General features: G+C 48.2%; 1 protein-coding gene across 9 annotated transcripts; it reads right to left on the bottom strand.

Moving 5' to 3' along the window:
* Nucleotides 1–3,553: 3,553 nt before the first annotated feature.
* Nucleotides 3,554–27,063, bottom strand: GABRP (gamma-aminobutyric acid type A receptor subunit pi). 9 transcript variants are annotated; one of them, XM_056502112.1, is made up of 12 exons: nt 26,805–27,063; nt 23,811–23,836; nt 23,473–23,534; nt 23,329–23,400; nt 18,165–18,254; nt 14,038–14,105; nt 12,841–13,109; nt 11,961–12,043; nt 8,869–9,006; nt 7,195–7,347; nt 6,464–6,657; nt 3,554–5,559 (listed from the first exon to the last, which is right to left on the bottom strand). In XM_056502112.1, the coding sequence occupies exons 1-12, from the start codon at nt 26,910–26,912 to the stop codon at nt 5,245–5,247; spliced, it is 1,578 nt and encodes a 525-aa protein (XP_056358087.1). In that variant the 5' UTR covers nt 26,913–27,063; the 3' UTR covers nt 3,554–5,244. The 9 variants fall into 9 exon arrangements, with proteins under 9 accessions (XP_056358087.1, XP_056358086.1, XP_056358092.1 ...); XM_056502111.1 differs by lacking the exon at nt 23,473–23,534 and adding an exon at nt 16,746–16,855; XM_056502117.1 differs by lacking the exon at nt 23,473–23,534 and adding an exon at nt 16,746–16,855 and having other exon boundaries at nt 6,464–6,545.
* Nucleotides 27,064–27,908: the final 845 nt, after the last annotated feature.

Here is a 27,908-nt window from a genome sequence, read left to right as displayed (position 1 = left end):
CAGCACAAACCTTGAATTAACCCTAAATATCTCCCAGAAGGAGACACAAGCAGCAGTGGATGAATGTCAGTGCTGGAGCTGCAGGACAGACAGCACTACACCCTGTGCTTGCAGCCAGCAGCCCCAGGGCAGCCTGCAGGGCAGGGGCACAGCAGGCTGCAGGGATGGGCACCCACCAGCTGGGAAGTGCCTTTGGAGAATCCTGAACAGGGAGGTGGAGCAGCATTCACAGGCCCTGGTCTCAGCAGGAAGCCTGTGCTGGCTGTGCAGCAATTCTCCTGGCTCTTCCCAGTATTTCCATATCAGTGCAAGGAGTTCTGGCACCTGCCTGTGGAAACACGGGTTGGATGATGCAGCCCAGGGCTGTTACACTCAGCTTCTGGTTTGAATCACATGGTTCTGCTTTGTGTGATAATAGCTAAGGTCCATGGCTGATGCAATTGAAATCCTGTTGCTGGTGATTTTTGAGGTACTGCTCCTTCAGACAAAATACGGTTTCGCTCTTTATTCTGTTTTTATTTGTCTCAATGTGAGTTTTAATTAAGTGAAGGTTTCTCCATGTGGCTCCTGCCAGACTTGCAGACCTGCTTCTTATGCAAACATGTCCAGGAGTCCTGTAAGGAGCAACAAAACACAAAAATATCAAAATCTTCCACATGTTCTTTCTGCCTTCTCTGCCCTGCAATGGTTCCTCTCCTTGAACATCCAGAGTCAAGTTTAGGAACTAGAGTGCTCTGTCTCTTAGGCTGTACCAACCACCAATACTTGAGGTTCCTTAGAAACAGGAAATCTTGGCTGACTCAGTGTGTCTATGCAAGGAATTTTATATTTGCATTATGTGCCCAAAGGAAGCCTTGGAGAATGTTCAGCCTGTTGTCCTGGGTTGTAGTAGGCTACAGGTGGCTGTGTCCAGTGGGTATGTGCATTTACCTGCTACTGTGCACATCTCCCAGGAAAACCTTCCCCCCCTCAGCAACCAGAACTGAGCTTCAGTCAAGGTGCCTGGCTCAGCTGAGAGCAGTATTTAATTTTGTTGAAGTAAGTGGCAAACCGGGGGGGACTGATGCCATGTGCTGGTTCCTCCCAGAAGTGCTGACTGGGGCAGGCCTGGGATCTCCAGGCAGGGCCTTTTCTGGGGCCAGTCCTGTGTGCTGACACTGCTTTCGTGAATCTCATCATTAGTGCTGGAAGCACATGAACTATAAGTTAATCCTACTGTAACATGATTATTAAATCCATTAATCAAACAAGAGATCCATAATTAACTTATTCTCCAGCATCAAGTAAATGATTCTTCTGTGAGCTTTAAGAAAGCAATTGTTCACTAATATGCAAAATACAGTGGGGCTATTAGACTATAAGACTACAATTGTATAATTAAATTATAAATTTTGCATATTTTAATAACATTTTAATTATTTTCTTTGTAGGTTAAAATGCAGGTTCATTTTTTTAAGGTTTCACATATAATTAAAAAAAAAAAAATCAAAATTAATGTCGGTCCCCTATCCATAAGCTGACCTTTCCATGAAAAGCTTTGACCAGACTTTTGGTGACTCACCTTGCACTGGTCTCCAACAGTGGCTGCCAGTAGATTTCTCCTGTTATGTATTTCAGCATATTCTTTGTTGGTCACTGCAGACATTCAAATTTTAACCTGAAAAGACAAAAGAAGTACCTGATAACACTGTGCTGGTACCAAATACTGGGCTTGTTTCAATACAGGCTTACTGACTCCTTTTCCCACTACTCATTTCTTTCTAAAGGGCCTTAATATATCTATATTAAGGGTTCTTTTCAAGCCTGTTCTGCATCTCTGCAAGTCCTTCAAGTGGACTAAATTTCTGAAAACTGCAGTCTTATCCAGAAGCATCTGAGCCTCTCATGACAGAACAGAAAGATGGTTCTGTATACCAGTAGCTTTTCATCAGGCACTTCCCTGAAGTCATTATCTTGAGACGTGAGAGTTGCAGTGAGGAGACTTTCACAGAAAATACCAGAGGACATTTCCATATACCCTGCCCACATTTCCAGCCTGGCAAATCCAGCCTGCTCCTCTTGACCCTTTTTCTGTACGCTTCCACCAAGTATTGCAGTGTGGCAGCAAGAGCTCTCATCATTCCTCTTCCTGTCCAAGGTTAGCCGGCAGTCTGAGCTGCAGTGCCAGCTCTGGCTGCTGTGGTCCTGTCCATCCCTCCCCTGCAGATGCAGAGACAGGAGGAACACCAGGAGGCTGAAGCCCAGCTGACACTGGAGCTGCTACCAGCAAAGTTCTTCAGAGTGGCAATCACAGTGTTTCCTGGGAAAGTCTAATGGAAAGGGAGAGCTCCAAAACCTGCAGACAATGAATACAGAGTAATTTTTCTTGGCAACCTTTATGTTTATGGATAGGACAGTTTGCCTTGTCCAGTTTATATAAGAGCAGCTGAATTACTTCATAGCTGGATATTTATGAGAAGTCTCATTTCAAATAATATAGTTTTTGCCTCTGGCAGCGCTGTGGTTTAGCCCTATTATTACTGGGAACTAAAGATTTAGGATATTCCAGCTGTAACTGTAGGGCCTGTCTGTCTATGGAGCAAAATTAATATTTTCCAAAGCAAAGGAAACTTTATAATGGAAAGTCACATTAGCAAAAACTACCTGTCCCTAAAACCAGCCAGGAAATCAGGCACAGAGAGGAAATTTGGGGGATGTTCCTTCAGCTGCTCCCACTTTCTGTCACAGCAATACTGAGTGTTCTCCATGGTAGTGAATGCACAGATATTCTGTCTCGGTCCTCCTCTGGAAAAGCAACCAGAAACCAAGCTGTGACATAAGCTACATTCTCCCAGCTTGTCTCTGCTGCATGAGGATCTTGTATGAACTGCTCCTGTCTCTTGAGGGAAATTGGATTTTCCCCTGGTGCCAGACCTGAGCCGTGCCAGAGCAGTGGGGCTGTAACAAAAGCTGTGGCTCATGAAAGCAAGCCTTGAGAGCAGCCACCTGCTGAAATCAGGGAATTGTTCAGGTGGGAAAAGGCCCTTCTGGAAAGGGTCTGTAGCAAAAGTCATGAAGAGCAGCTGAGGGAACTGGGAAGGGGCTCAGCCTGGAGAAAAGGAGGCTCAGGGCCCTTGTGGCTCTGCACAGCTCCCTGCCAGGAGGGGACAGCCGGGGGGGTCGGGCTCTGGGAACAGGGACAGGGACAGGAGGAGAGGGAACGGCCTCAGGCTGGGCCAGGGGAGCTCAGGGGGGATATTATGGAAAATTTCCTCACTGGAAGGGTGGTACCATTGGAACAGACTGCCCAGGGCAGAGGTGGAGTGCCCATCTCTGGAGGGGTTTAAAAGCCATGTGGATGTGGCACTTGGGTACAGGGGCTAGCAGTGGCCTTGGCAGGGAACAGCTGGATCAATCATCTTGGAGGGCTTTGTACAAAGAAATTCCTTTTGTTAACATTCATATTTGGCAGCCAGTGCAAAACACATTAGGGCATTTTAGTTGGGTTTTAAAGAAAAAAACCAATACAGAAAAGAGAATGATTTTTTTTGTAGTAGAGAATCTCTCTGAGGGGTTCTGTTCATATCACAAACATTCACTTTATTACATTTAATGGAATGGACTTCAAATGCCAGTATATACAAGCCAACACTTAATTATTGGAGTTTGTGTTCATTCACTTGCCATTGTCAGCCTGTTCCCCTCTGTCTTCATGTGCTGCTCTTAGTAAAAGAGATGATTTATGAATATGTGGGTCAGATCCCTCACAGTACAGTGTGGTGAAGTGGTTCAATAAAAAGTTATTAAAGTAAAAAATCTATAGTTTCATGTGCTCTGCTCACCTTCTCTACCTCCAAGAAGAGATCCTTAAGCTAGCACTGCATGCTGAGACTGTAACATAAGCTACAAAGTGAGAGGCCTCACCCAGCCAGAACTCTGCTGAATGGAGGCACTGCAGGCAATTTCAGTTCTGCCCATGTAACTGCAGGATTGCCCCCTCTCAGTGGTGAAAGCAGCACAGACCAGAAAAGGGTGCTGGGGAGGGAAAGTCTGTCATAAAACGTTCATTTTACAATCAGAAAATAAAGACTTCATTACTCTTAAGCTACACAGTACCAAATGGCATTTGATTCTTTAATGTAACTGAGCAGCCACATTTCATTTATCTTTAAAAGAAAACTCTGGCTCCTGCTGATTGCAGGATAAACAAAGCTGACTTTGGGCAGTTTCCAGAGCCCACTTAGAGCATGATTTTTTTAAAAAAAATTAACAGTGTTTCAGCCTGAAACAGAGAGTGAAAGGGTGATTTAGACTAGCCTACCCAACCTACACATTCTTTTCACCCAGCAGCACTGCTGACTTGCCACAGCTGCACAGCCACGTAAAGGAGGGAATGACAAATGGGCCACTTGTGCCTGTAGCTGGCAAGGAGAGAGAGCTGCTTGTAGCAGTGAAGGCTGAAGGAAACACTCTCCAGGACAAAAAAATAATTTGTGAGGATGACATGGAAAGTGGTAGAATTTGTTCAACTGCAGGACAGAACATAAGAGTATAAGAGTATAAGAGATGGGTTACAAAATTATTTTGCTGCCTCTATTTCATATTCCCAAATATCTGAGAAAATGCAGCTCTACAAGCAACAGCCTCTGTCTCAGGGCTGGAGAACTTCAGCAGGTGAGGGTTTCCTCAGTGGGTGACAGATGTCAGGCACCATTGCAGTACCAAAGCACCGTCCTGGCAATGCAGCACCCGGGACAAAGCAGCGCCATGCACGGGAGCATCCCCCTGTGCTGCACTGCACTGAGCTCCTGCTGCTGCCTCGGGGCTCTCACTGCAACAGAGCAGCTATTGAGGCAGTAATCACAGTCCCTCTGTTCTCTCTGGCAAACAAACAACAGGCATGATCCTATACATCCTCTGGGACATCTCAGCTTGAAGGTTCCAACCCACTCCAAGCTACCAAAATAATTCTGCCACCTGTAGTGCCCTGTAGCTGCCAGTGCAGTCCTGCACATCCATCTCCAAGTGAAGTGTGGAATGAAATGCAGGTAGGAGCAGAAGAGCCCAGCACAGCCACTGAGCTGAAAAGCTGCTGTCAGAGTCAGTGCTGCTGATGCAGGCACAGCTCTCACAGTTCTGCTAGGTACCTCAGGAAACACAAGGAAGCTTTTTGTCCACATTGAATTCACTGAGGTTAGCTACCTGGATGCCCACTGGCACACTTACTCTCCTGCTGAAGTAGAAGAATGAAACAACTAATTTTTACTAAAAATATAGATAATAAGCCCAATAAAACACATTGATCACCATGAAAAACAAAGGAAAAAGCAATTTGGCGTAGCGGTCCACATTGCCAGGGTTCTGAATTGTGAAATAACCAATAATCCTGTGCATTTTGTTTCTCAAGACACACTTGATTTTCTCATGACTTTTCATGGTCAAGTCACTGCAGTTAACATTATCACTGGAAATCTCAATGCTTGTGAAGCTGATTTTCTGTTTATAGCTGGTGATGGAATTGTTGAGGACGTTGGTGATGTTAACTTCTTCCATTTCTTCAGCCAGTTCATTTGCAGGCCCCTAGGAACAAGAGTGGACAATTTTAAGGTCTGTCTCCTGAAGAGGAAGGAGACCATAAGGATAAAGACCTAAGAGCACAGCTTCATATGTGGTCATCCCAATAATCAAACACACCTTTCAGCTGCTGCCTAATCCTAGGAGGGCCTGAGGTCCCAGAGATGCCTGCTTCCACTACTGCATTTCTAAAGATCTTTTTAGATAAATCCTTGAGCAAGTCTTACTCTGGGTAATCCAACATCCATCTCCTACAGGATATTCATCTCTTTCTGTCTACAGGATAACTTAATGGCTGGGAACTCAATATTGAGGTGGGAAACCTCCTCTTTCCCTGACAAGATTTGGGCCCTTGATGACCACTGCACTACAGCCATACTAGATGATTTAATTTCTCACACTACAGCAGAGCCCTTGAACAACTCACTCTCACAATCCCCACAGAGCACTGTGGGACAGATGTTTGGAAACATCCTCTGGGAAGGGAGGAAGAAGGGTTCAGCTCGGGTAGAGGGAGGTACCTCTCTTATTGGAGTTGTTTTCTAGAAGAGTGAAGAGCTGTGTTCTGGCCCTTCTCCAGTGCATTTGAAAGGAGCACAGGTGCTTCCTGCTCACACAGCTCAGCTCAGGGCTGGGACCCAGCCCCTTGCCAGGCCCAAGTGCCTTTCTGGATGTGCTGCTGTGAACCCAACAGGACTGACAGATAAGGCTGCTGCTCAGAACTCTGCCAGAGACACAGCACCCCTGTGCTATTCATGTGTTTGTTACACACAGAGGTTTCGATTTAAAGCCAATTAGAAGCATTGATGATGTATCTACAGCAGGAAGACCATTTGTCTTTTCAGTTAATGGAGAACTAATTGCTGTCAGTCCAAGACCACTGGCCTCATTAAGGTACTTTGGGCCTTACCTCTTCTGGCCCTTTAGCTGCACACTTCTGTGATGAGCTGTAGTGAGCCACTGCATATTCCACAAGGGCACCAAAGATGAAGCTGAAGCAGATGCCAAGATAAACATCAATGGCCTTAATGAAACAGTTGGTTTTTGAAAGGGAACTTCGTGAGCCAATCATCAGAGTTGTCATAGAAAGCACTGTTGTAACTCCTTGGAAAAGAGAGAGAGACCTTTTCTTGTGGACACTTTGGACAAGTCTTGGCCTACTCTTCTGTCCATGTCATTGCTCTCTACTGCTGGCCAGATAAAGCACATACTGCTTACCAAACCCAAACCACCCATCATAGCAACTGGAATGCTTTTGTAGCATTCAGTAGCTTCACACAGCTCTCCCTGCCTTTGACAGCTCGGCTCCAACAGGCAGTTTGCTCTCTTCTTTTTCATGCTTTCAGTAAAAAATCCCCCTGTCCTGCTCCCTCCAAAGCACACCACAAAGATCATGTGCTCTGCCCTCTACTCTCTGCAGTAGGTCTCCTGGGAGCCTCAGCCACACACAGCCCTGCAGGTGGGCACGTGTCTCTGCCACAGCATCTCCTCCTCACCAACCCAGCCCTACCCCAAAGAGCAGCAGAAGGCAAGCAGATCATTTATCCCTGAGCAGGTAGCTCAAGAAAAGTACCATCTACCCAGCCTTCAAAGGCTCCTCTGCCTGCTGAAATCTTCTCCTTTCCTCAGGCAAGAACTCACCAATGCAGGTTCTTGCAGGCACTGAGTCCAGGGTGATCCAGAAAGAAACCCAGGACAACATGACGAGCAGAGTGGAGGGCATGTAGGTCTCCAAAATGAAGTAAAGGATATTTCTTCTCAGTTCAAACTGTAATATCAGTCGTGGGTAACTGCCTGTTTATGAAAGGAAGAGGCTTGGTGAATGTGAGATTGCTAAGGACACCTGAAGTAAAACTGGGACAGCCCAGAACCAGCCCTTCAGCTGGTGGACTTCAGCAGAGCTTTTGCAGGTACAGACCTGACACAGGAAGACATGCACAGCACAGACAGGCAAAGAGGCATCTGAACAGCACCACCTGAACAGCACCATGTGAACATCATCACCTGAACAGCACATGTGAACAGCCTCATCTGAACAGCACCATGTGAACAGCATCACCTGAACAGCATCAGCTGAAACAGCACCATGTGAACAGCATCACCTGAACACCATAAGCTGAACAGCACCATGTGAACAGCATCACCTGAACAGCACCATCTGAACAGCATCACCTGAACAGCATCAGCTGAACAGCACCATGTGAACACCACCATGCGACCAGAACCATCTGAAGAGCAGCACCTGAACAGCACCCCCTGAACAACACCTGAACAGCACCATCTGCACAGCACACACCCTGCAGAGGGACTCCTGCCCCCCAGCACAGCAGGAATGTGCCAGCAGGGCCTCGGCTCTGAGCACAGCAGGGCTGATGCTCTCACCTGTTCTCTCACACCCAGCACAGCACACCTTTCCCAACACCTGCTCTGAAGGCACTGCCAGGTTCAGCCTTACCTGATGGCTGAAAAACAACAAAACATTTGTCTCTTGATGTCAGCAGGCTCTGGCTCACATTCCAAAGCACCCCTGTGCCTTATCATCACAGAGAATCAGACCCCCGTTTTCATTAGTGATTTGTGATCTTTGATAATTGTATCTTTTCATGCTCAAAAAAGCCTCAGTCATCGTTCACAAACCAATTTGTTGTAAATACTGACATAAGGGTTCTGAGGCTGGATCAGTAGTGTTTTCAGGATGTAGTTCTGCTCTATAAACAATAATTCCCTTTGAAGTGTAGAAACAAAGTCCATGTTGTTCACTGGCTGTGTATGCAACAAAACAGCAAAACATTGTTATTTTTTAAACCTTGTCATTCTAAGGAAGTTGTGCCCCCTTTCATAGTATCTGTAATTGGAGAAGAGTATTTTACACTGATAATGCAAAAGACATTGAATTCTGATCTACAAAAATATGTTATTCCATCATGATAGAATTGTAATTGACAAACAAATGTATATTAAAAAAAATTAATTTTACTCCTAGTTACTGTAAACATTGCTTTCCACAGTATCTACAGACTGCACACCTGGGTGGAAGTGATAGTTTCTTCAGGTGTGTGTGGAGGAAATGAAAAATCCATGAAATGAATACAGTCTCTTTTGCACCTCTGTCTTTCTGTGCATTTCCATCTTACAGAATGTCCTGACTGTAACTAACAGGATGTCACCAACTCTCTGTTCATCTCTTTTTGTGACATTAAGCTAAAGGCTTTACAAGTTCAGGACTAAGTCAAACGATCGTGGCACACAGGAGGAGAGGCGATGGGATGGGAAGTAGCCAAGAGCTTTCCCTGCTTTTTCCTCTGGCAGATTTACCTGTCTCCTGCTGGGACCGGGAGAGCAGCGTGTGGTAGCGCTCCAGCCTGTACTGGGACAGCCGCAGTGTCTCCATGCCGCGCACCGAGTCGTTCCCCCGCAGCCAGGTGAAGGTGACATCGCTCTCATCGTAGCCCCCTGAGGAGAACACACACTGTGGGAGCACTGTGACCAGGGGGAGCCCTGCTGTGCCCTGCTGGGCCAGGGGGAGCCCTGCTGAGCCAGGGAGAGCCCAGATGTGCCAGGGAGAGCCCAGATGTGCCAGGGAGAGCCCTGCTGTGACCAGGGAGAGCACTGCTGTGCCCTGCTGGGCCAGGGAGAGCTCTGCTGTGACCAGGGAGAGCCCTGCTATGCCAGGGAGAGCCGTGCTGGGCCAGGGAGAGCCCAGATGTGCCAGGGAGAGCCCTGCTGTGACCAGGGAGAGCCGTGCTGGGCCAGGGAGAGCCCTGCTGTGACAAGGGGGAGCCCTGCTGGGCCAGGGAGAGCCGTGCTGGGCCAGGGAGAGCCCAGATGTGCCAGGGAGAGCCCTGCTGTGACCAGGGAGAGCCCTGCTGTGACCAGGGAGAGCCCTGCTGTGCCAGGGAGAGCCCTGCTAGGCCAGGGAGAGCCCAGATGTGCCAGGGAGAACCCTGCTGTGCCCTGCTGGGCCAGGGAGAGCTCTGCTGTGACCAGGGGGAGCCCTGCTGGGCCAGGGAGAGCCGTGCTGGGCCAGGGAGAGCCCTGCTGTGACAAGGGGGAGCCCTGCTGGGCCAGGGAGAGCCCTGCTGTGACCAGGGAGAGCCCTGCTGTGCCAGGGAGAGCACTGCTGTGCCCTGCTGTGCCAGGGAGAGCCCTGCTGTGACCAGGGAAAGCCCTGCTGTGACCAGGGAGAGCCGTGCTGGGCCAGGGAGAGCCCTGCTGTGACCAGGGGGAGCCCTGCTGTGCCCGGCTGTGCCCTGCCCTGTCTCCTGCAGGCAGCAGGACCCTGACCCCAGCCCTGCAGATGTGTCTGACCTGGGGGGACTGCCCCTGGTCTGCTGCTAGGGGTGTGGACAGGAGCACAGACCTCTGGAATGACACACAACGAGCAAGGCTGCTGAGAGCCTACTGCACTTCTTTCCTTGGAGTATTTATGTTTTCAAAGATAATCCATTCCTGTCATACACAGATTGATTACACACAATGGGATATTGGTACTGCTGTCGTTAACTCTCAAACACAGTCTCTCTCTCCAGTCTGAGAGGAGAGCAGGAGAAAAACAGTGGTTAAAAAAGAGAATTCAGATCCCACGGAGCCCCTTACCACAGAGCAGAAGCACATTTCACTGAGCCATCTATTCAACTGCATCAAAACATCATTTTCAGTTAGTCAGGAGCTTACAGCTGAGACTGCTGTGTGGTTATGAACCAGGCTCCTCTGACTTGGCACACATTGTCCAGAAAACCTGCTCATAAAAAAAACCTTTTCTCCACATCATTCCTCCTATCCTCAAAGGCATTAAGTTACTGAGGACAAATAAATACACACAACACCAAATTCCTGCCTCAAAGCAGCAGGACTCCATATTTGCCATCTGAGTCTGCGCCTCCAGGGATGTAAGGGATGACATGACCTGGGGTTAGACTGAGGGATACCTCAGGCTGAGGGATAAATCTTGTACTGAGTTGCCAGCCTGCCATTCCCTTCAAAAATTTGACTTAATTTAGGAAACAAGTCTATCGTTTCACTGATTTAATTCTTTTATTAAGAGCCCTTCTTTGAGACCCTGAGTAGGGACGCTGTGATTCTGATAATAACCCATTTGTCCCAGTAGAAGGAATCAAATGCAGTTGCAGCTCTATTTACATTTAATTGTGTTTTCTTATTAGACACAAATTACCAGAGCTTGAGCGTGATGAACTCCTAAATTAGGTGTCCAGAGCATGAATCCCTGAGTAGAATCCTAAGCATGTGACTTTTCAAAGTTCCTAAGTGGTTTTATAAATTGTGGTTACTCAGGAAAATTTTATAATAAGTGATAGATTGTTGTTAATTCATCTGGCATATTTTTAAATAGCATTATTTCTGGGCACTTATCCTAATGAAATCTCCAGTGGGCAATATGTATGTAATTTCATTGGAATTATACAGCAACTGAGCATGATGTAGGACCCAATCAGTTTTAAAACAGGCCTAAACATGCTCTGCTTTAGCAGAAGAGGCCAATCATTATTATTTCAGGAGCTATTCTTTGTAATAAAGTTAACCATGGTGAACTAATATGATTTTAATGTGAAAATAATATGTGCTTCCCTAGATGCTTCATGCTGCAACCCCAGAAGTTAAAGATCTGGTCCTTTCATGCTGAGATGGTGGAAGTTTGGTTTTGTGCCACACTGCAGGAGCTGTAACAGCTCATCCCAGGTCCAGAGCAGCTGGCTGAGCTTTGGGGTAACAGACCTGCAGTGGCCCATGCAACCCTGGAGTCTTTCTCAGCCAGCACTGCCATAGGTGAGCTTTTAATCTAACTGAGAGAAGAATTCACTGATAATTCCTCTTCTTGAGACTTTCCAGTCTAAGACTCTTCTGTTGACGAGGGTCCCACCCTCTGTATCCCCTCCCTAGTAGGTTTGGCCCTAATTTGAGCCCATGAGTTTGAGAGCCATGTTCACCTCTAATTCTGGTGAGAACCACCCTTCCCAATGTCCTTTTACAGTGGGGATTTGGGGGTGCAATGGGTAGTAGCTACATAAAGATGTGAGAATGGTTCTTCATGGTACTCTACCACGTGCACTTATCCCACAAGTCAGTTTTGAAGAAACTGAGTGTTCAAAAGGATCTAAATTTTGAAAGCCAACCAATATTACTTCATCCTTTCTGTGCACGATTGAATTATCTACACTTCAATAAAATATTCTTTATTATCACTTTTTTGGGTAAACTGCACAGAGACAGGAATTCTCTGGACTGTGGATTAAGAACATTTGAAGAATGATGATGCAGAAGTTGTTTTCTTTTGGACATTATAATTTGCAGGAATAAAAATCAGAAAGCCACTGTGCTTAATCCAAATATTCAAGACATAGTTATTTATGAATAAACAAATTTAGAGTTTTCTAGAATGTTATACTTACAGCTTTCTAGCTGCAGTCGGCACGTTTGTGTGTCCATAGGGTATTTTGACAGGTCCATGTTACAGGCAACAGTAGTAGTGATTCTGTAGAAAGAGAAGGAGCTCTGAAAATTGCAATAAAAGCATGTTTTACACATCAAACTGGATCACAAAGCTCTGTTCTGCCAGTTCCATTATTTGGACTGATGATAGCAATTAACTGAGAACCCTCAAGAACAAGCACTCTCTGCAGCCACCCCAATGAAAATATAGCCCAAGGAGGGATTTTGCTTTGATCTGCTGGGATCACTTTTTTTTCCCATTGCTACAATTTGCACATCTTAAGGAGTCACCACTTGTAACATGAGGCACAGTGCCTAACTGCACATGTACTCAAAGTGGAGGCAGGTGAGTTTTACTCTGCAGCTGAGGTAACTGATTAACTGCTGCAAGCTAAGGAGAGCATGGTAGGAATTGGTGACTCAAGTGCTGTGCACCTTCCTGCACTTCATGGACAAATACACTTCTTGGTAAAAAACAGAAGTCATCGCTACATGGCACTGGAAAAGCAAATGGTTCCCCATTATCAATTAAACTTTTACTGTTGTGATGTCCTCCTTCCATTCCTCCCCTGCCCCCATCTGACTGGGCTTTCCCTCAGTGGCACCTAAACTCATGAGCCTTCTGAGCAGCCTCAGGATATAGCATCTCTGTGATGGGAGATCCTGATCCCTGGCTGGCATTTCCAGAGGCCAGAACAGGGGGAAATGCATCAGCAGAGAATGGTCACAGCTGGCTTGTTGACCCCAGACTCATGGCCCGTGACAGCTGGTCCCTGCTCCTGTGCAGGGTAACTCTGGAAATCTGTTCTGAGGCAGCAGCAGCGCCAGAGGTGTCTGTACCTTAAGGCATACAGGACAGTGCCATTAGAGAACAGCCTGAGCAGGCGGTTGCCCACGGTGACATCGTGCAGGAAGGACCTTTTGGACTCCACGATGTAGGTGTCGGGCACCCAGAGCAGCTCCAGCAGGCGAGAATCCAGCGTGAAGCTCCTGTTGCCATGGAAGACCAGGCGAGGGTCTGTCCAGCGCTGCCGCAGGGAGATGGTGGCTGTGAAATCCTGGGGGACACAGCAGAGCTGGGATGTGTGTCCAGGCACCTGCTGGCACAGCTGGGGCACCCCATGTGTGTGACAAGGGACAGAACACATCCTTGTTCAACCCACCACAGCCAAGCTTCAAGCTTCACTTCCATCACTGTTCTATTCACTCTGTAATATTTCTAATACACTTCCTCTCTGAGGTGTGGAGTTTGATGACTAAAGATTATACTTACGGTACTTCATGATTTTAATGAGCAGTCACTGTGATTGATGTTTTTGTGCCCATTTTGCAGGTAAGAGAACAGATGGGAAGCACACACTTCAGTCATTGCCTAGAGCTGGGAAATTCCACACATGCTATAAATTGGTTATCAAAGAGGCATTGGCACTTTGGAGAAAAAAGGCAAGTGAATCCGACCTGTTATGTCAGGGATATCTCAAAAAAAAAAAAAAAAAAAAAAAAAAAACCACCCAAACAAGTTAAAAAAGAAAACTTGTGCCTTCTATTTTAATAGGAATTTTGAATCTAGGAACACTGGGATTAACTCGAGTTAGGCCTACCAAAATTAGCTGGAGCATTCTCACTATGCCTCACCAGAAAAGAATAAGCAGCACACACTGAGCTCTAAAGCTGATACTTTGCTCAGCCTTCTGGACATCTCAGGCACTGCTGGATTTCCTTCCTCACAAGGGATGCCGCACAGGATTGATTTTTTCTATTTCCACACGGTCTGATTTCCAGAAGCTGCTCAGTTTTTGACAAGTAGGACTTTTGGAACCACTTCTGTTTATTTGTAAGCCCACATTACCAAGGCATCTACACAGTCTGCAGTCATAAATGAGCTCTGTTTTCAGCCCTTTGCTGAAAGTGATCAACAGTCCCACCAACAGCAAAGCAGTTTTAAAACGAGCATTTTTGTGCTGGACACAGGAATGGATGTGAAATCTCTCAGGCATATCCCAGTCTTATCTTGTAAAATAAAATTCTTTCACTTACCATGTCACTCTCAGATATGCTAGAAATACTTGCAATGTCCAGACTCATTGCAATTTGCACAGGTTCTCCTGCAGAGGAAAAGAAGAGAGAAGGGAAATGTGATGGGCACAGTAAAGCCACTCAGGATGCAGTGCAGGTGGGCACTGTCCTCAGCCTCATTTGCTGTCACTAAAACCACAGAGACCCAGAGGGTCAGACAAAGTTTCAGAGCATCAGGCTCACAAATTACATGATCCAAAATGCAGTTGTCACTGTTAGGGAGCTGGAGGTCTGTGTTTGGTGATGGTAGCAGGGGTGGCTATCCAGCAACACAGGCTGCAAAGTTCAGCAGTTCAGATCAGCAGCGTCTCAGTGGCATCTGCCATTGAACAGGCAGCCAGGGCCACTTTGTCCCTTGATCCCTGCCCACAGCAGGCACAGGGCACTTCCCACAGCTCAGGGAGCGTGGGGCAGCCCCGGCTCCTGGCCAGAGGAGAGAAGGGCCCTGCTTCCCGAGAAAGGCATTCCTGGAATGCGGAGGGCAGCGACCCTGCCCCGCTCCAGCCCAGTTCCAGCTCCAGCCCAGTTCCAGCTCCAGCTCCAGCTCCAGCTCCAGCTCCAGCTCCACCCCCAGCCCAGCTCCAGTTCCAGCTCAGCTCCAGCCCCAGCCCAGCTCCAGCTCCAGCTTCAGCTCCAGCTCCAGCTCCACCCCCAGCTCCAGCTCCAGCTCCAGCCCCAGCCCCAGCCCAGCTCCAGCTCCAGCTTCAGCTCCAGCCCCAGCCCCAGCCCAGCTCCAGCTTCAGCTCCAGCTCCAGCCCCAGCTCAGCTCCAGCTCCAGGTCCAGGTCCAGCTCCAGCCCCAGCTCAGCTCCAGCTCCAGCCCCAGCTCAGCTCCAGCTCCAGCTCCAACCCCAGCTCAGCTCCAGCTCCAGCTCCAGCTCCAACCCCAGCTCAGCTCCAGGTCCAGGTCCAACTCCAGCCCCAGCTCAGCTCCAGCTCCAGCTCCAGCTCCAACCCCAGCTCAGCTCCAGGTCCAGCTCCAGCTCCAACCCCAGCTCAGCTCCAGGTCCAGGTCCAGCTCCAGCCCCAGCTCAGCTCCAGCCCCAGCTCCAGCTCCAGCCCCAGCCCAACCCCAGCCCCAGCCCCAGCCCCAGCTCAGGTCCAAGTCCAGCTCCAGCTCCAGCCCCAGCCCAGCCCCAGCCCCAGCTCAGCTTCAGCTCCAGCTCCAGCCCCAGCCCAGCCCCAGCCCAGCCCCAGTCCCAGCCCAGCTCCAGCTCCCGCTCCCGCTCCCGCTCCAGCTCCCACTCCAGCTCCAGCTCCAGCTCCAGCTCCAGCCCCAGCTCCAGCTCCAGCTCCAGCTCCGGTCCAGCTCCAGCTCCAGTCCAGCTCCAGCTCCAGCTCCAGTCCAGCTCCACCCCTAGGCCAGTGTCAGCTCCACCCTCAGCTCCAGCTCCAGCTCCAGTCCAGCTCCAGTCCAGCTCCAGCTCCAGCTCCAGCTCCAGCTCCAGTTCCAGCTCCAGCTCCAGTTCCAGCTGAGCCCCAGCCGAGAGGGCCCGCGGAGCGAGAGCACCGGGAGCCACCGCGAGAGGGCAGCACCGCCCGGACAGGAACGGGGACGGGGATGGATAGGGATAGGGATAGGGATAGGGATAGGGATAGGGATAGGGATAGGGATAGGGATAGGGATAGGGATAGGGATAGGGATAGGGATAGGGATAGGGATAGGGATAGGGATAGGGATAGGGATAGGGATAGGGATAGGGATAGGGATAGGGATAGGGATAGGGATAGGGATAGGGATAGGGATAGGGATAGGGATAGGGATAGGGACATGGGGATAGGGATAGGGATAGGGATAGGGATAGGGATAGGGACGGGGGAACAGGGGGACAGGGGGACAGGGGGACAGGGACAGGGGTAGGGACCATTCTAGGCATAACAAGATGGTAAAATCTGTATTGTCTCAGACATTTATTACCATGGCCAGGAAAAGAAAGCAGCTCAGGGCTGCCAGTAGCAGCAGGTCAGTCTACAATGAGAAATATCCATGGCTTTGTGAAAGCTGATGGAAAACTTTTCTGTCGAGAGTTTCCTTGATGGCTCAGGCACAAACCCAAAATTAATAGAAATAAAAATGGTAATTGCTTCTTCCTTAAACTTTCAGTGATACTTTTCAGGTTCTGAACGTCATTCCGAGAAACCCTTTCCTCTGTGTAATGACAGCACTCACCTGGAAGGGGGAGACCTGACACCAAAACTGCTCAATAGCCTCAGATAAGTTTCTAAATTCCTGCCTGCTCCCAACTCCCCAGAGTCTCACCAGGGTTTGAAAAAGGTATTCCTGGCAAGAAGAATGGCTTTGTTCCTCTGTAGCTGCATAAATAGCTATAATAGCTGTACATGACCAAAAGTAGAGTAGAAAATCACAAGGGTCAGGCTCTAAACAAAAGCTTGTACAGTCAGAGCAGAATTTAGTTATTTAGTCAGGTCTTTCATAGAGAAGTTAAAGTTTTTAAATTCCCTGCTCTTCACCTCGCTGGACATGTCCCCAAGCCCCACACATATGTGCACCAGCTATTCAAGACAACAGTGGATGCACAGAAAGGAGAGAAGCCTGGCACACCAACTAATTTCAAAGAGACACCACCTTTGAAGCTGCAGCATCCTGCTCTTCCCACCATGAGCCTTACAGACTGATTTTAGGTGCTCCCTTGTGTGGAGCCAACATACCACCAAAGTAGGGCCGGAGGTATTTGTTGTACCCCATGGTGAGGTTCTCAAATCCAGGGAGCGATGTTGTGCCCCTGCCATGCAGGCTGGATCCATGGCCCAGAGAGCTCCTGGGGACACAAACACCAACTCTTACATGCTGGACTGGGCACATCTGGTCTGCAGCTGCAGTTGCTTCCAGCTTGTGCTCAAACAAACAAACAAATAGTCTAAAATAGTTATTTGAACCAAGCAGATAATTGAAATCACAAGCATTTGCTCACATTGCTATCTTGGCTGAATAACTAGCACCTTCAAGAGGTGGGCAAATGGCAAATTGCTTAGGCTGATAGCTACAAGTTAGACACACAGTATCTTAAGAATGTTCTTAAAATATCACAGAAAAAACAAGCAAGGTCTGTCGATCACAAGCCTGAAGAATAAACCCCAATATCCCCTTCCCACTCCTTGTACAGTCTATATTAGGAATATCCTTTTTTCCTCCCATTTATGACAACTTGAGAAAAATCTTACAGCCCCGCAGCTCCTCCTCTCTAATCTCTAGTCCCTTAATAAGCTTCCTCCTCATAACATGTGAGTGTCAGCTCCTACAGTGCTGTCAGCAGCAATACTGGAGGGGAAAGGTGCAGGGCTGTGCAATTCAGACACCCCTCAGCTCTGTGGGCAGTGCTGCCCCAGCTGCTGGGCCCACTGAGGGTCCAGCTCCAAATTACATCAGAATTTACATTTTGATGCTGGCCATTGAAGGTAGGAGCTGTGCTCTGAGACTGACAGATCTGCACCCTCACACAGACAGTGAGAGGGACAGGGTATGGACTGGGAAAGGGGAGTGTGATGGTGCAGGATGGCACACCCTCACCTGAGAAAAGTGTAACTGGCTGAAGGGTCAGGAACTTGTTCTTGCTTTGGGTTTGGGAGGTGGGAGGCAAAGCCTTTGCTGCTCCCAGTGCCAGGACCCTGCTCTGGGCAGGAAGCAGCCAGAGAGTTACTCACAGCTCTCACTGAGGATTTTTCTTCTTTTTCCTTCACAGCTGGGTTAATAGGGCCTTGGAGCTGAAGGATTTACACTAAACAGGACCTTACAGCAGAACCAGGTTTTGCACCGTATATATGTAAATTCTTCAACAAATTTGGGACTTGTAGGTCCAAGTATGGTAATAACAGAGCTGGAAGCCTTGTGGAACACATTTCTGGTAAAAAGCTAAATCTGTACTGGTTCTGAACAGGAAATCAGGGGTTGCACTGTTAATGGACATACTGCAGTTTAGGGACCTATGCAGATTGCTCTCTCCTTTACCATATCCCTGCCTCCTTTGGATGGGCTGGATAATTGGAAGCATAGTTTCCTTTTGACCCACATTATTTATGTGAAACATTATTCAAGTGTTCCCTTTAAACCAAAACAAACCCTCCACTTACCTTTGGGTTGGAAGGAAAAGACACAGACCGAAAAAAGAAAAACATCTGCGAAACATGTCCGGAGATTGTTTCTGTATTTGTTCTGCTTGTCTGCAAAGAAGAAAAGAAAAAGTTTTGTGGTTAAAGAAAAATTATTTTAAGGGAAGGAGGCAGGGAAAAGAAATGCTGCATAGACAGAACCACCATAGAGTGATGTTTAACATTCCTAATACGCAGTGGCTCCTGCCCTTTTTCCTGGCCAGTATCATTTTCCAGCAGGTTCTGTCACTTACCACATAAAAGACCCTGGTGACTACTCAGGTCTTGAAGTCCTCAACAAATTCTTGCTCCTCTCCTACCAGTATGGGATGGCAGTTAGCTGATGTTGAGAATGGCACCACGGGAAGGGATTGATTAAATAGCAAAATGTGTAGGTAGTTCCTAGAGCAGTCAGACTCAGAGAGATCCTGCCCACAGATGGCAGGATCACAGTTTCAGCCTCCCTTAGTCCCAGGCTCCCCTGCCTAGGCTCACAGAATTGCTGTAACTCTGTGCTCCATTGATTGTACCTGGGATAAACCCATGCATGCAGCATGAGGTCACTGCACTTCAAAGGGGTTTCAGTGACTTTTCTGGGAGTGGAACCAAGTTTGGCTGTTGGCCCAGGACTCCTCGGGCTGGTGCTGGCCTTGGAGCAGGTGCCACAGTGGCAGCTCTGCGCTGTGCTCTGCTCCACTCTGACCTCCAGCTCCCTGCAGGAAGTGCTGCTCTAGTCACACACCTTTTTTCAGGCCCAGCACCTCTCTCATCACACATGGTATTTAGGGCCTCAGCTTCCAATGTGGCTGCACCATAATAACCCAAACTTCACAAGTTTTCTGCTTGGGTTAGCTCCCCACAGCCCAGAGGACACTCTGCCTCCTCAGCAGAGCACCAGGAAATAACAACTTTTCCCACACAGAGCCAGTTCAACACCCAAACATTCAAGTACTATGAATGCAGGGCATCCCACTGAAGATGGATGGGTTTTTTCCAAAACACAATATGCTCTAATACCGGTCCCACATCTGATTTCCAACAAGGCTTTGCTCTTCTAGCTCATTCTCTGAAATGGTACTCAGATGTTTCTGGATGCTCTCAAGGGCTCCTCTCTATAATGTGAGGATGCAGGACCAGAGAGAGAATCATTTACCCACATACAGCAATGTTAGATCACAATTTTGATTGAAAAGAAGGAAGATTGGTCCAGAAAGAAGTTGTAGAAAGAAGTTAATTTTACAAATTAGACTTCAGTTAAAGTATAAGACTTCATGAACTTCAGCTGAAGAGCCTCTCATGAGCATCCCTGATGCACAGCCTATGTTTTGCACAGGTTGACTGTAAAGACAATAAATATATGAAAGACTGGGAGGCAGTGAAATGGAAATCTGTGAGTACTCCTGGGCAAGGAAAGGTGACACTAGTGCCACATAGTTGAATATAACCACAGCATTTCTTCACTGTTCAGTGTTTTAGTTAACACAATGGCAATTCTGCTGTTATAGGGCAGGAGCTTTCATCAGAAATTACCAGTGCTGGGAAGAAATTGTAATAAAGATGTGCATTTATGTTTCTCTGTCCAGTAAAGGGTTTCGTTTTAATAGACAAATGTAGCCTTGAACGCTGTTTAGTGACCAAGGGCATAGTCAATACACCAAGAGGCTACAGCTAACACATGGCCACAAAATCCTCAGTGAACATGTGGGAATTTTTCTTCCAAGCTTCAAGGTAACAGGTAAACCTCAAATAAACTGTGCAGCCCCCTGGTAATTCGGGATTGCTTTGCTTGGTTACCTCTGCTGGCCATGACAAAGGGAACTGTCATGACAAAGGGAACTGGTTCCCCCTGCAGCCCTGTCCTGGGAAGTCCAGCACTCAATCACTCAATCCCTGCCCTGAGCAGTCACTACCTGCCCCAGTCCACCCCTGCAGGGACTCGCTGACCTCTCCCAGCAGGAAAGGAGCAATGGACAGGATCGATTATCGATGAACAGGATCGATTATTGTGTCTCCACGTGGCTGAGCCCCTGCCCAGGACGGGGAAGGAGCCGGCGGGGTTGAAGGGAGGGAGCGAGGGTGGAAGGAGCTGCCAGTGATGCATCAATTGAAGGTTTGACAATACTCTGACAGATGAGCACGTGAAGAAAAAACCAGGAGATGGGGCCTCGAGGAGCACAGTTCAGACACAATCATTCATCTTGCACATCTATTTGTCTGTGTTTCTGCAGGGCAGTGGAACACTTCTCACTGCAGGAAGTTTTGGGGAAAAGCAGCCACAGACTGCCCTGAGCACCTCCACATTTACCCAACACATTTACTTTGCTCTTGCAGGCAGCACAGTCAAAGCTGTGCTGCAGCTGCATGCCCTTCCATGCCAATGTTCAGTTTTCCTCAATAAATACTCAATATCTACAATAAACACAAAGGTATTTCATCGGGATTGCTTTCCATATTATCTTGTTTTTTAAAGCCCTTTCAGCACTATGTTTCCACAGTGTGGAATTTAATACAGTAGTAAAACAAGCAAGATTTTATTTTTTTTAATTCGGAACTGTCCTCATTTAAATCACTCGAGAAATAGGATAAATGTCCCCCACTTCTAAGAACAGAGAAAGGAAAGTGCTCAGAGGTTAAGTGATTTGTCTCGAGTGCCATAAGTAGCAGTATCTGTCACGATGAAGACGTACCAGCAGCTCCTGGCTCAGCTCACCCCGGGCTCACGCCTGTCCCAGCAGCACCTCCAGATGTGCACCGCCTTATTCCCCTCCACATTCCCCACATTCCATCCGCATCCCGGGCCCCTCCCTGCCGGGCCGTGGGACTTGCCTGGGGGCAGGCACTGGTCTGCCAAGTACCAGCTTTATTTAAGCTAATCCTTCACACAAGTGACCATCAATAACTGCTAACCTACTTCCTAAAAGACACAGATCAATTGGCAGAGTATTATAACCCCTTTAAATATTAATGCCCTATCAGGAAGACAATTGCACTGGGCCTAGGGACTGCTCCACTATTAGAAATTATGCCCCAGCCTTAAATAAATTAACTCAATAAGTGTCTTACCATGAATACAAATTCCTGCTTAGGGCTTGCAAATAAAATGATTTAGAGCTGTTCTTTGAGGAAATATGAGGTGTTTAAACTTGCAAAAGAGCAAGGGCTGCCATATTCATTAAGCTTTTTTTTTTTTTTTTTTTTTTTTTTTTTTTTTTTTTTTTTTTTTTTAATGGACTGCTTTGTTTTAAACTCAAAGCATCCCTTTCAGAAGGGAGAAGGAAGAACCTGGAAAATCATTGCATCTTCTTACTCTGGGCTGCCCAGTTTTGGTTCTGCAAAGGTGCAGATGCCTGCTCCAGACTCCAAAGGCACCTCATGGCCAGTCCAGCTCTGCCCCAGGGGTGCCCACTGCTATCAGCACAGGGCACCTGCAGGGTATGAGGAGGAGCAGACGGCTGCCTTGCTCCCATCGGTGCTGGCAGGAGGTGGGCACGGCCATCTGAGAAACCTCATCTGGATCCCCGAGGCTGCAGGGAGCCATTCTGCCTTGCCCCGAGGTCAAATTTTATCTCAAAAGTGGATGCAATGTTTCTGCAAGGTACACATGAAGGACACAACTCAGGATTAAACAAGACCTACACTGATTCCACTTGACTGAAACAGAAAGGTTTGTAGAGACCATAGATTCAGCTTACTTCTTTTGCCCTCTTGTTTTAGAGAGAGAGGGAAATCCATCCAAAGCCATACACAGAGACCCTTGAATGTTGGGGAAGATGAAACAGGAAAACCTTACAAGTATGAATGCTCAGATTCTGGGAATATAGAAACCATGAACGAGATTGAAATGAAAGCCACTTTTGAGATACCAAACCTTATTTACTGAATTACCATGAAACAATGGGATAGCCAGCTAGGGGTAATCCCCTCTTGATAGAACAATGTCTTCTGCTAAACAGTGGGTCCAAAGGTCAGAGACATCCCTGCTAGGGTCCAAAGAGTAGTGTTTAGAAGTTTAAAGTGTAACACACTATGGTAATGTAAGGATCCTTATAGGCTGCATGCAAATGCTACAGAATTTGTATCTTGTATTACATTGGTTAGTGGGAATTAGAATATTTATCATAGAAGAAGATTTATTGTATTGTAAACGGGAAATCGCTCTCCTCTCTTGCTTTTACTCTTTCTTACCCCTCTTGCTCTCTCCCTCCTGCTCTCTTTCTCTTCCCCCATTCTCTCTTTGTCCTACTAAGTGCTGAGGCTGGCAGCCCTTAGCAGGACTCTATACACCCACGCCCTTACAATAAACTGCAACTATAACACCAGCTTATACAGAGCGCATGAGATTTGTCCCTGAGGACCGTCTGTCCTGACACAAAGAATCCCGCACTTGAACACAGAGAATTTTACAAGTGGCTCAAGGAGCTTGCCTCGGCAGCAGCCTCTCCTCCATGCCTTCTCCTTGCTGCACTGGGTTTGCACAGGTACCTGTGGCATGCCCAAAGGATGGAGCGAGCTGCTGAGCCGCTGTGACACAAACCCTCCCAACAGGACAGCTGTTCTATGCTGCAGCTTTTACCTACAGCATCTGAATTCCCTTCTGAACTCCCTGAGGGCTGGGAGAAATTTAATGCAGGTCTCAAAAGTGAGAAATTGGGACAAAAAGAGTGTGCGGAGAGGGAGAGGGGCGTGGCCTGCTTGGGAGGGGGAGAGACACAAACAGCAGCAAGAGCAGCTCTCTCTCTCTCTCTCCCTTCCTTACTGGCCCCCACATCCCCAGGACTGAGAACCCACTGTGGTGCCTAAGCTACCATGGGAACTTCAGGCACCCACCAGCACCTGTGGGCACCATTTTCCAGATAAATCCTGGCTCAGAACTTCCAGCTGCCTCAGTTTCCCCACAAGTCTCACATGGCATGTAGCCACCAGCCCCAAGCTAGCCCCACTGCCCAGTGGCCAATGCCCAGCCCTGGATAGCCCACACGGACACCACCAGCACAGGGCTGGCACATTTAGGGCCACTGAGCTCTTCAGGTGACGGGAAGATGTCAGCAGCAGTGCTCACCCCTGTCCCAGCCCTGGTGCCAGCCCCTGTCCCAGCCCTGGTGCCACCCCCCTGTCCCAGCCCTGGTGCCAGCCCCTGTCCCAGCACCTCGGGGTCCCTGCTCTGTCTCTGGTCTCTGTGCAGTGCAGCCAGGGCTGGTCCTCGCAGGGGCTGGGGATCCTGGGGGAGATAAGTCCTTACTAGGCTGCTCTGTGTGCTAGCACAGGGCCACCGAGGGAGGGACACCCTGACCTGCATTAACAGCCTGCTGGCTGCTCTGGTTCCGCCTCCCAAGAGCAGAATTAACTGCTGGGCTGGAAAATGCAGATAAATCAATCAGTTCATAGCACATTTATTTTCTGTAGATGTGCATTGGGCTTGGGACAGCTTCAAATGGCAGCAACACCCACTGGTGCTACAGGGAGAGGCGAGGGTGGGGCTCTTGCCAAAGATTACCTGCAGAAAGGAGAACAGGCAGGGCAAGAAGGAGCTTAGCACCAGCAGTGACCTGAAGCCAAATGCCATCCCAGCAATACTGCCCCACTTCAGCCTTTAAGGTGACTCCCAAGCCAGAACATTGCATAACTTACCTTTTCAGATTTTCCAAAATAAATGCCTGAAAGACAGGATAAAAAGAGGAGAGAGAAAACTGTCATTCTGAGAATTTCTATATTTCTATTCTGAGAATAGAAATGCTGTAGACTTATTTACAGCAAACTCTGCGACTTGACAACAGTGTCTACAGCAACAGGGAAAATAAACTACTCAGCTGTTACCAGTATGCTTTTTTTGGGTGAAATGATAAAGCAAACACAAACCTCAAACCAGAGTCAGATGGCACAGGAACCACTTTTATTTTCAGTCAGTACTTTCCCACCCATGGCCCTGGTGTCAGGCTGCAGTGCTGCTCAGACATCACCATCAGCTGAGGTCTTTGCCAGGGAACACATAAATCCAGGTAGTGATCCTTCCCCTTCCCCTTCCCCTTCCCCTTCCCCTTCCCCTTCCCCTTCCCCTTCCCCTTCCCCTTCCCCTTCCCCTTCCCCTTCCCCTTCCCTCACACCAATGCCCTCAGTCCCATCCCACACCATCTCTGCTCTTTCCTTCTGCCCTGAAAAAGGGACTTTGGTGCAGGAGGTTCCTACCACAGCTATGGGAGATGTCATTAGTGGGGCTGTATTTTGTCCTCTTATTTACATCGTAGATCCAACACCAACAATTTCTTCTACCCACAACTGAAAGTTAGAAACCAAGCAAACACAGCCGGGTTGTCCCTGTCCTCAGGTGCCAACCCCAGTGCCCATGGAAGGGCAGAGTGGGGCCAGGCTTGGGATGCCCTCAGCTGCTGTGTCTGAGGAGCAGCTCAGGGTGAGCTCTGAGCCCCTCACAGCCCCTGGGTGAGCTCTGAGCCCCTCAGGAGCCACTGACAGCCCCTGGGTGAGCTCTGAGCCCCTCACAGTCCCTGGGTGAGCCCTGAGCCCCTCACAGCCCCTGGGTGAGCCCTGAGCCCCTCACAGCCCTGGGTGAGCTCTGAGCCCCTCAGGAGCCACTGACAGCCCCTGGGTGAGCTCTGAGCCCCTCACAGCCCCTGGGTGAGCCCTGAGCCCCTCACAGCCCTGGGTGAGCCCCTCACAGTCCCAGGGTGAGCTCTGAGCCCCTCACAGCCCCTGGGTGAGCCCTGACCCCCTCACAGCCCTTGGGTGAGCTCTGAGCCCCTCACAGCCCCTGGGTGAGCCCCTCACAGCCCCTAGATGAGCCTTGAGCCCCTCAGGAGCCCCTCACAGCCCCTGGGTGAGCCCTGAGCCCCTCACAGTCCCTGGGTGAGCCCTGAGCCCCTCACAGCCCCTGGGTGAGCCCCTCACAGCCCCTGGGTGAGCCCTGAGCCCCTCACAGCCCCTGGGTGAGCCCCTCACAGCCCTGGGTGAGCCCTGAACTCCTCACAGCCCTGGGTGAGCTCTGAGCCCCTCAGGAGCCCCTCACAGCCCCTGGGTGAGCCCCTCACAGCCCTGGGTGAGCCCCTCACAGCCCCTGGGTGAGCCCTGAGCCCCTCACAGCCCTGGGTGAGCCCCTCACAGCCCCTGGGTGAGCCCTGACCCCCTCACAGCCCCTGGGTGAGCCCCTCACAGCCCTGGGTGAGCCCCTCACAGCCCCTGGGTGAGCCCTGAGCCCCTCACAGCCCCTGGGTGAGCCCCTCACAACCCTGGGTGAGCCCCTCACACCTCCTGGGTCCCAGCACTCTGCAGCATCCCGTAACACTGACCACCACCTGCCATGAGAAGCCCTGCAGGTTTCAGCTGCTCTGGGAGAAACACACAGTGCTCACAGCAAATGCTTTGCCACCAAACCTGCTGTGTTCTGAACAGGGCCAGTGATGTTCATACCAGAACCAGAACTACAGGTCATGTAAAGCAAAAGTTGTGGACTGATACCAGGCATGTTTTTTTCCAATCTGTAACCTCATTTAATTATTTCCATTATGATGTTGCCTATTACAACCTGTAAACATTTTACCTGTGAGCACATCAGCACCCAGCGCTCATGCTTTCTAAGTCCACTCTAAAGACAAAGAATACAATGTAAATGTTAAAGAAAGTTGGTGTAACCTCTTGTCAGATATAGGGATGAGTTTGGGAACTGACAATTAATTGCACACTCAGTTTTAAGTGCACAACGTTCTGTTATTATCTCAGATAAATGCACAATTGTGGTTTTATCTTTGGCCAAAGCCTTACCTGATATGATGTCATTCCTTTTTGCTCCCAAACTTGTTAAATAAATATTTCATCCATACAAATGACTTCGGCTGTCAAAAGCTGGGCAGATATTTTTAGCTACACCAGATTAGGATTTATTGGAAATAATTGTGTACTTTTATGTTAATAGGATGAAATACACTGAGAGATAGGAAATCAGATCAGGATGTACTCATTAAATGAGCAGCAATAAGTATAGTTTCTAGTTTTCATGTTCAAGAGACAGAAAGTTATCTCTGCTGATAGTGCCTGGTATTTGGAACTGAACACCATAAACATCAAAGAAGTTTAATTAAAAGGCTTTCTTTTAGTTTAACTTTACCCCCAAAGGACCTAAGCCTATATTGTTCTGACAAGAGAGGGTGAGGAATATTTTTAAGGAAAAAAATCCTAAACTACTTTAAAATAATCCATTATTGCTTTATGCCTCTCTGCAAATGAGCAGGCACTGACCAGTGGGATCCATCCTGGGGGCACTGCAGTACATGCACAGAACAGCCCAGTGCCCCTGGAGCTGAGGATGAGGAGCAGGGACCCTCACAGCTCTCAGCACCTCTGCAAGCACTGCAGCAATGTACCCAGTTCAAAATCTGGGTTCTCATTTTGTGCTGAGTCAGTCCTGGAGAGCTGACAAAGACACATCCCAGTGTTTTACTGCTGAGGTAACTGGATGTTGATTATAGGACAATGCTTCCTATTATTATTTTCACTACTTGAGAATAGTAATTTTTGCTGAGGTGCTCCAGCCTGTGGAGGACTGTGGCTTCATGTTATTCATGTGGGATATGTGAGCTCCTAGCAGGGGAGGGAAAGAGCAGATCAATGTCTCACCTGAAGCTCTTGTCCTCTGCTGTTACAGGTGAGCACCGGTCCCACGGCGCTTCCCCAGGAGCTCCTGGTCGGTTTGCCAGCAGGAAGACAGCTCTCATTATCTAGCATGGGTTGAGGCTTGGTAATCTTAAAAATGCCTCATCAAAAGGCAATGCAATACAGAAACATATTTTCTGTTTAAAAATAGTCTCAGCAGTTGTTAAAAGGGATTAAGCAATGTTTTTATCCTGTATCAGCAAACGGAGTAGTGCAGACAAAGTAAAAGGGTAACTTTGAGAATGAGGAAATACTGTTTTATCTAATTTACTGCAGCCTGAAGTGAAACATTAACTCAGCTCTGATAGGGTGTAAATAGCCTAAATAAAAACACGGCTGCACTTGCTTTTGAGGGCATGAACTCAGAGGTCTTCAAAGCTGTGAATGGTACCACAAAACACACCTTTCATTTTACTGAAGCATTCACTGAAAAGTTTACCTTTGGAGTAGGTTGTTTTGAACACTGTGGAAAAGGAGAGAATTTTATGACAGAAGTTTATCAAAAAACTGTGAAAATATTTTAAAGGGATAAAACCAAATCACTGCAGACTTACATTCAGGTTTGCAGAACAGAAAAAGTCTTTACATCATTTCCCCACAGTTCAGCAGGTGCTACCTGCAGGGATCCCTCCCTGCCCTCTGTGTGTGAGGAGCTGGATCAGCCCACCACAGTCTCTGGGCTTGAGCCAGATTGATGCTCCTTGGGCAGGTTTCAGCCACTCCTTCTCAGGGTCATCCTTGATCATAATCTGTCTCAGAGACATAAACCTGTCTGCCTGGGAATGCACACACCAAACCAAAAGGGAATCCATAAAAATAGAGGAAAAGATCTGACTTTTCCCCTCATGTTTATTTAGTTTATGTTTATTACAGTATAAAGCACCTCCAGACCCGACACAAATAAAATAACCAAAAATCATGGAAACACTTGTGAGCTGATGGAGAACGTGCCCTTGGGTATGAGACTGATGATTATCTGACAGGAGAAAATGTCTGGTGTCCTTAAAGGCCCTGTAGCCTATTATTGCTACATCTGCAGTCACACTGCATCTTCACACACCTCTGAGG

Source organism: Oenanthe melanoleuca, chromosome 13, assembly GCF_029582105.1.
Source record: "Oenanthe melanoleuca isolate GR-GAL-2019-014 chromosome 13, OMel1.0, whole genome shotgun sequence".
NCBI lineage: Eukaryota > Metazoa > Chordata > Aves > Passeriformes > Muscicapidae > Oenanthe > Oenanthe melanoleuca.
The sequence above is the reverse complement of the archived record's forward strand: the minus strand, read 5'-3'. Positions and strand labels throughout refer to the sequence as shown.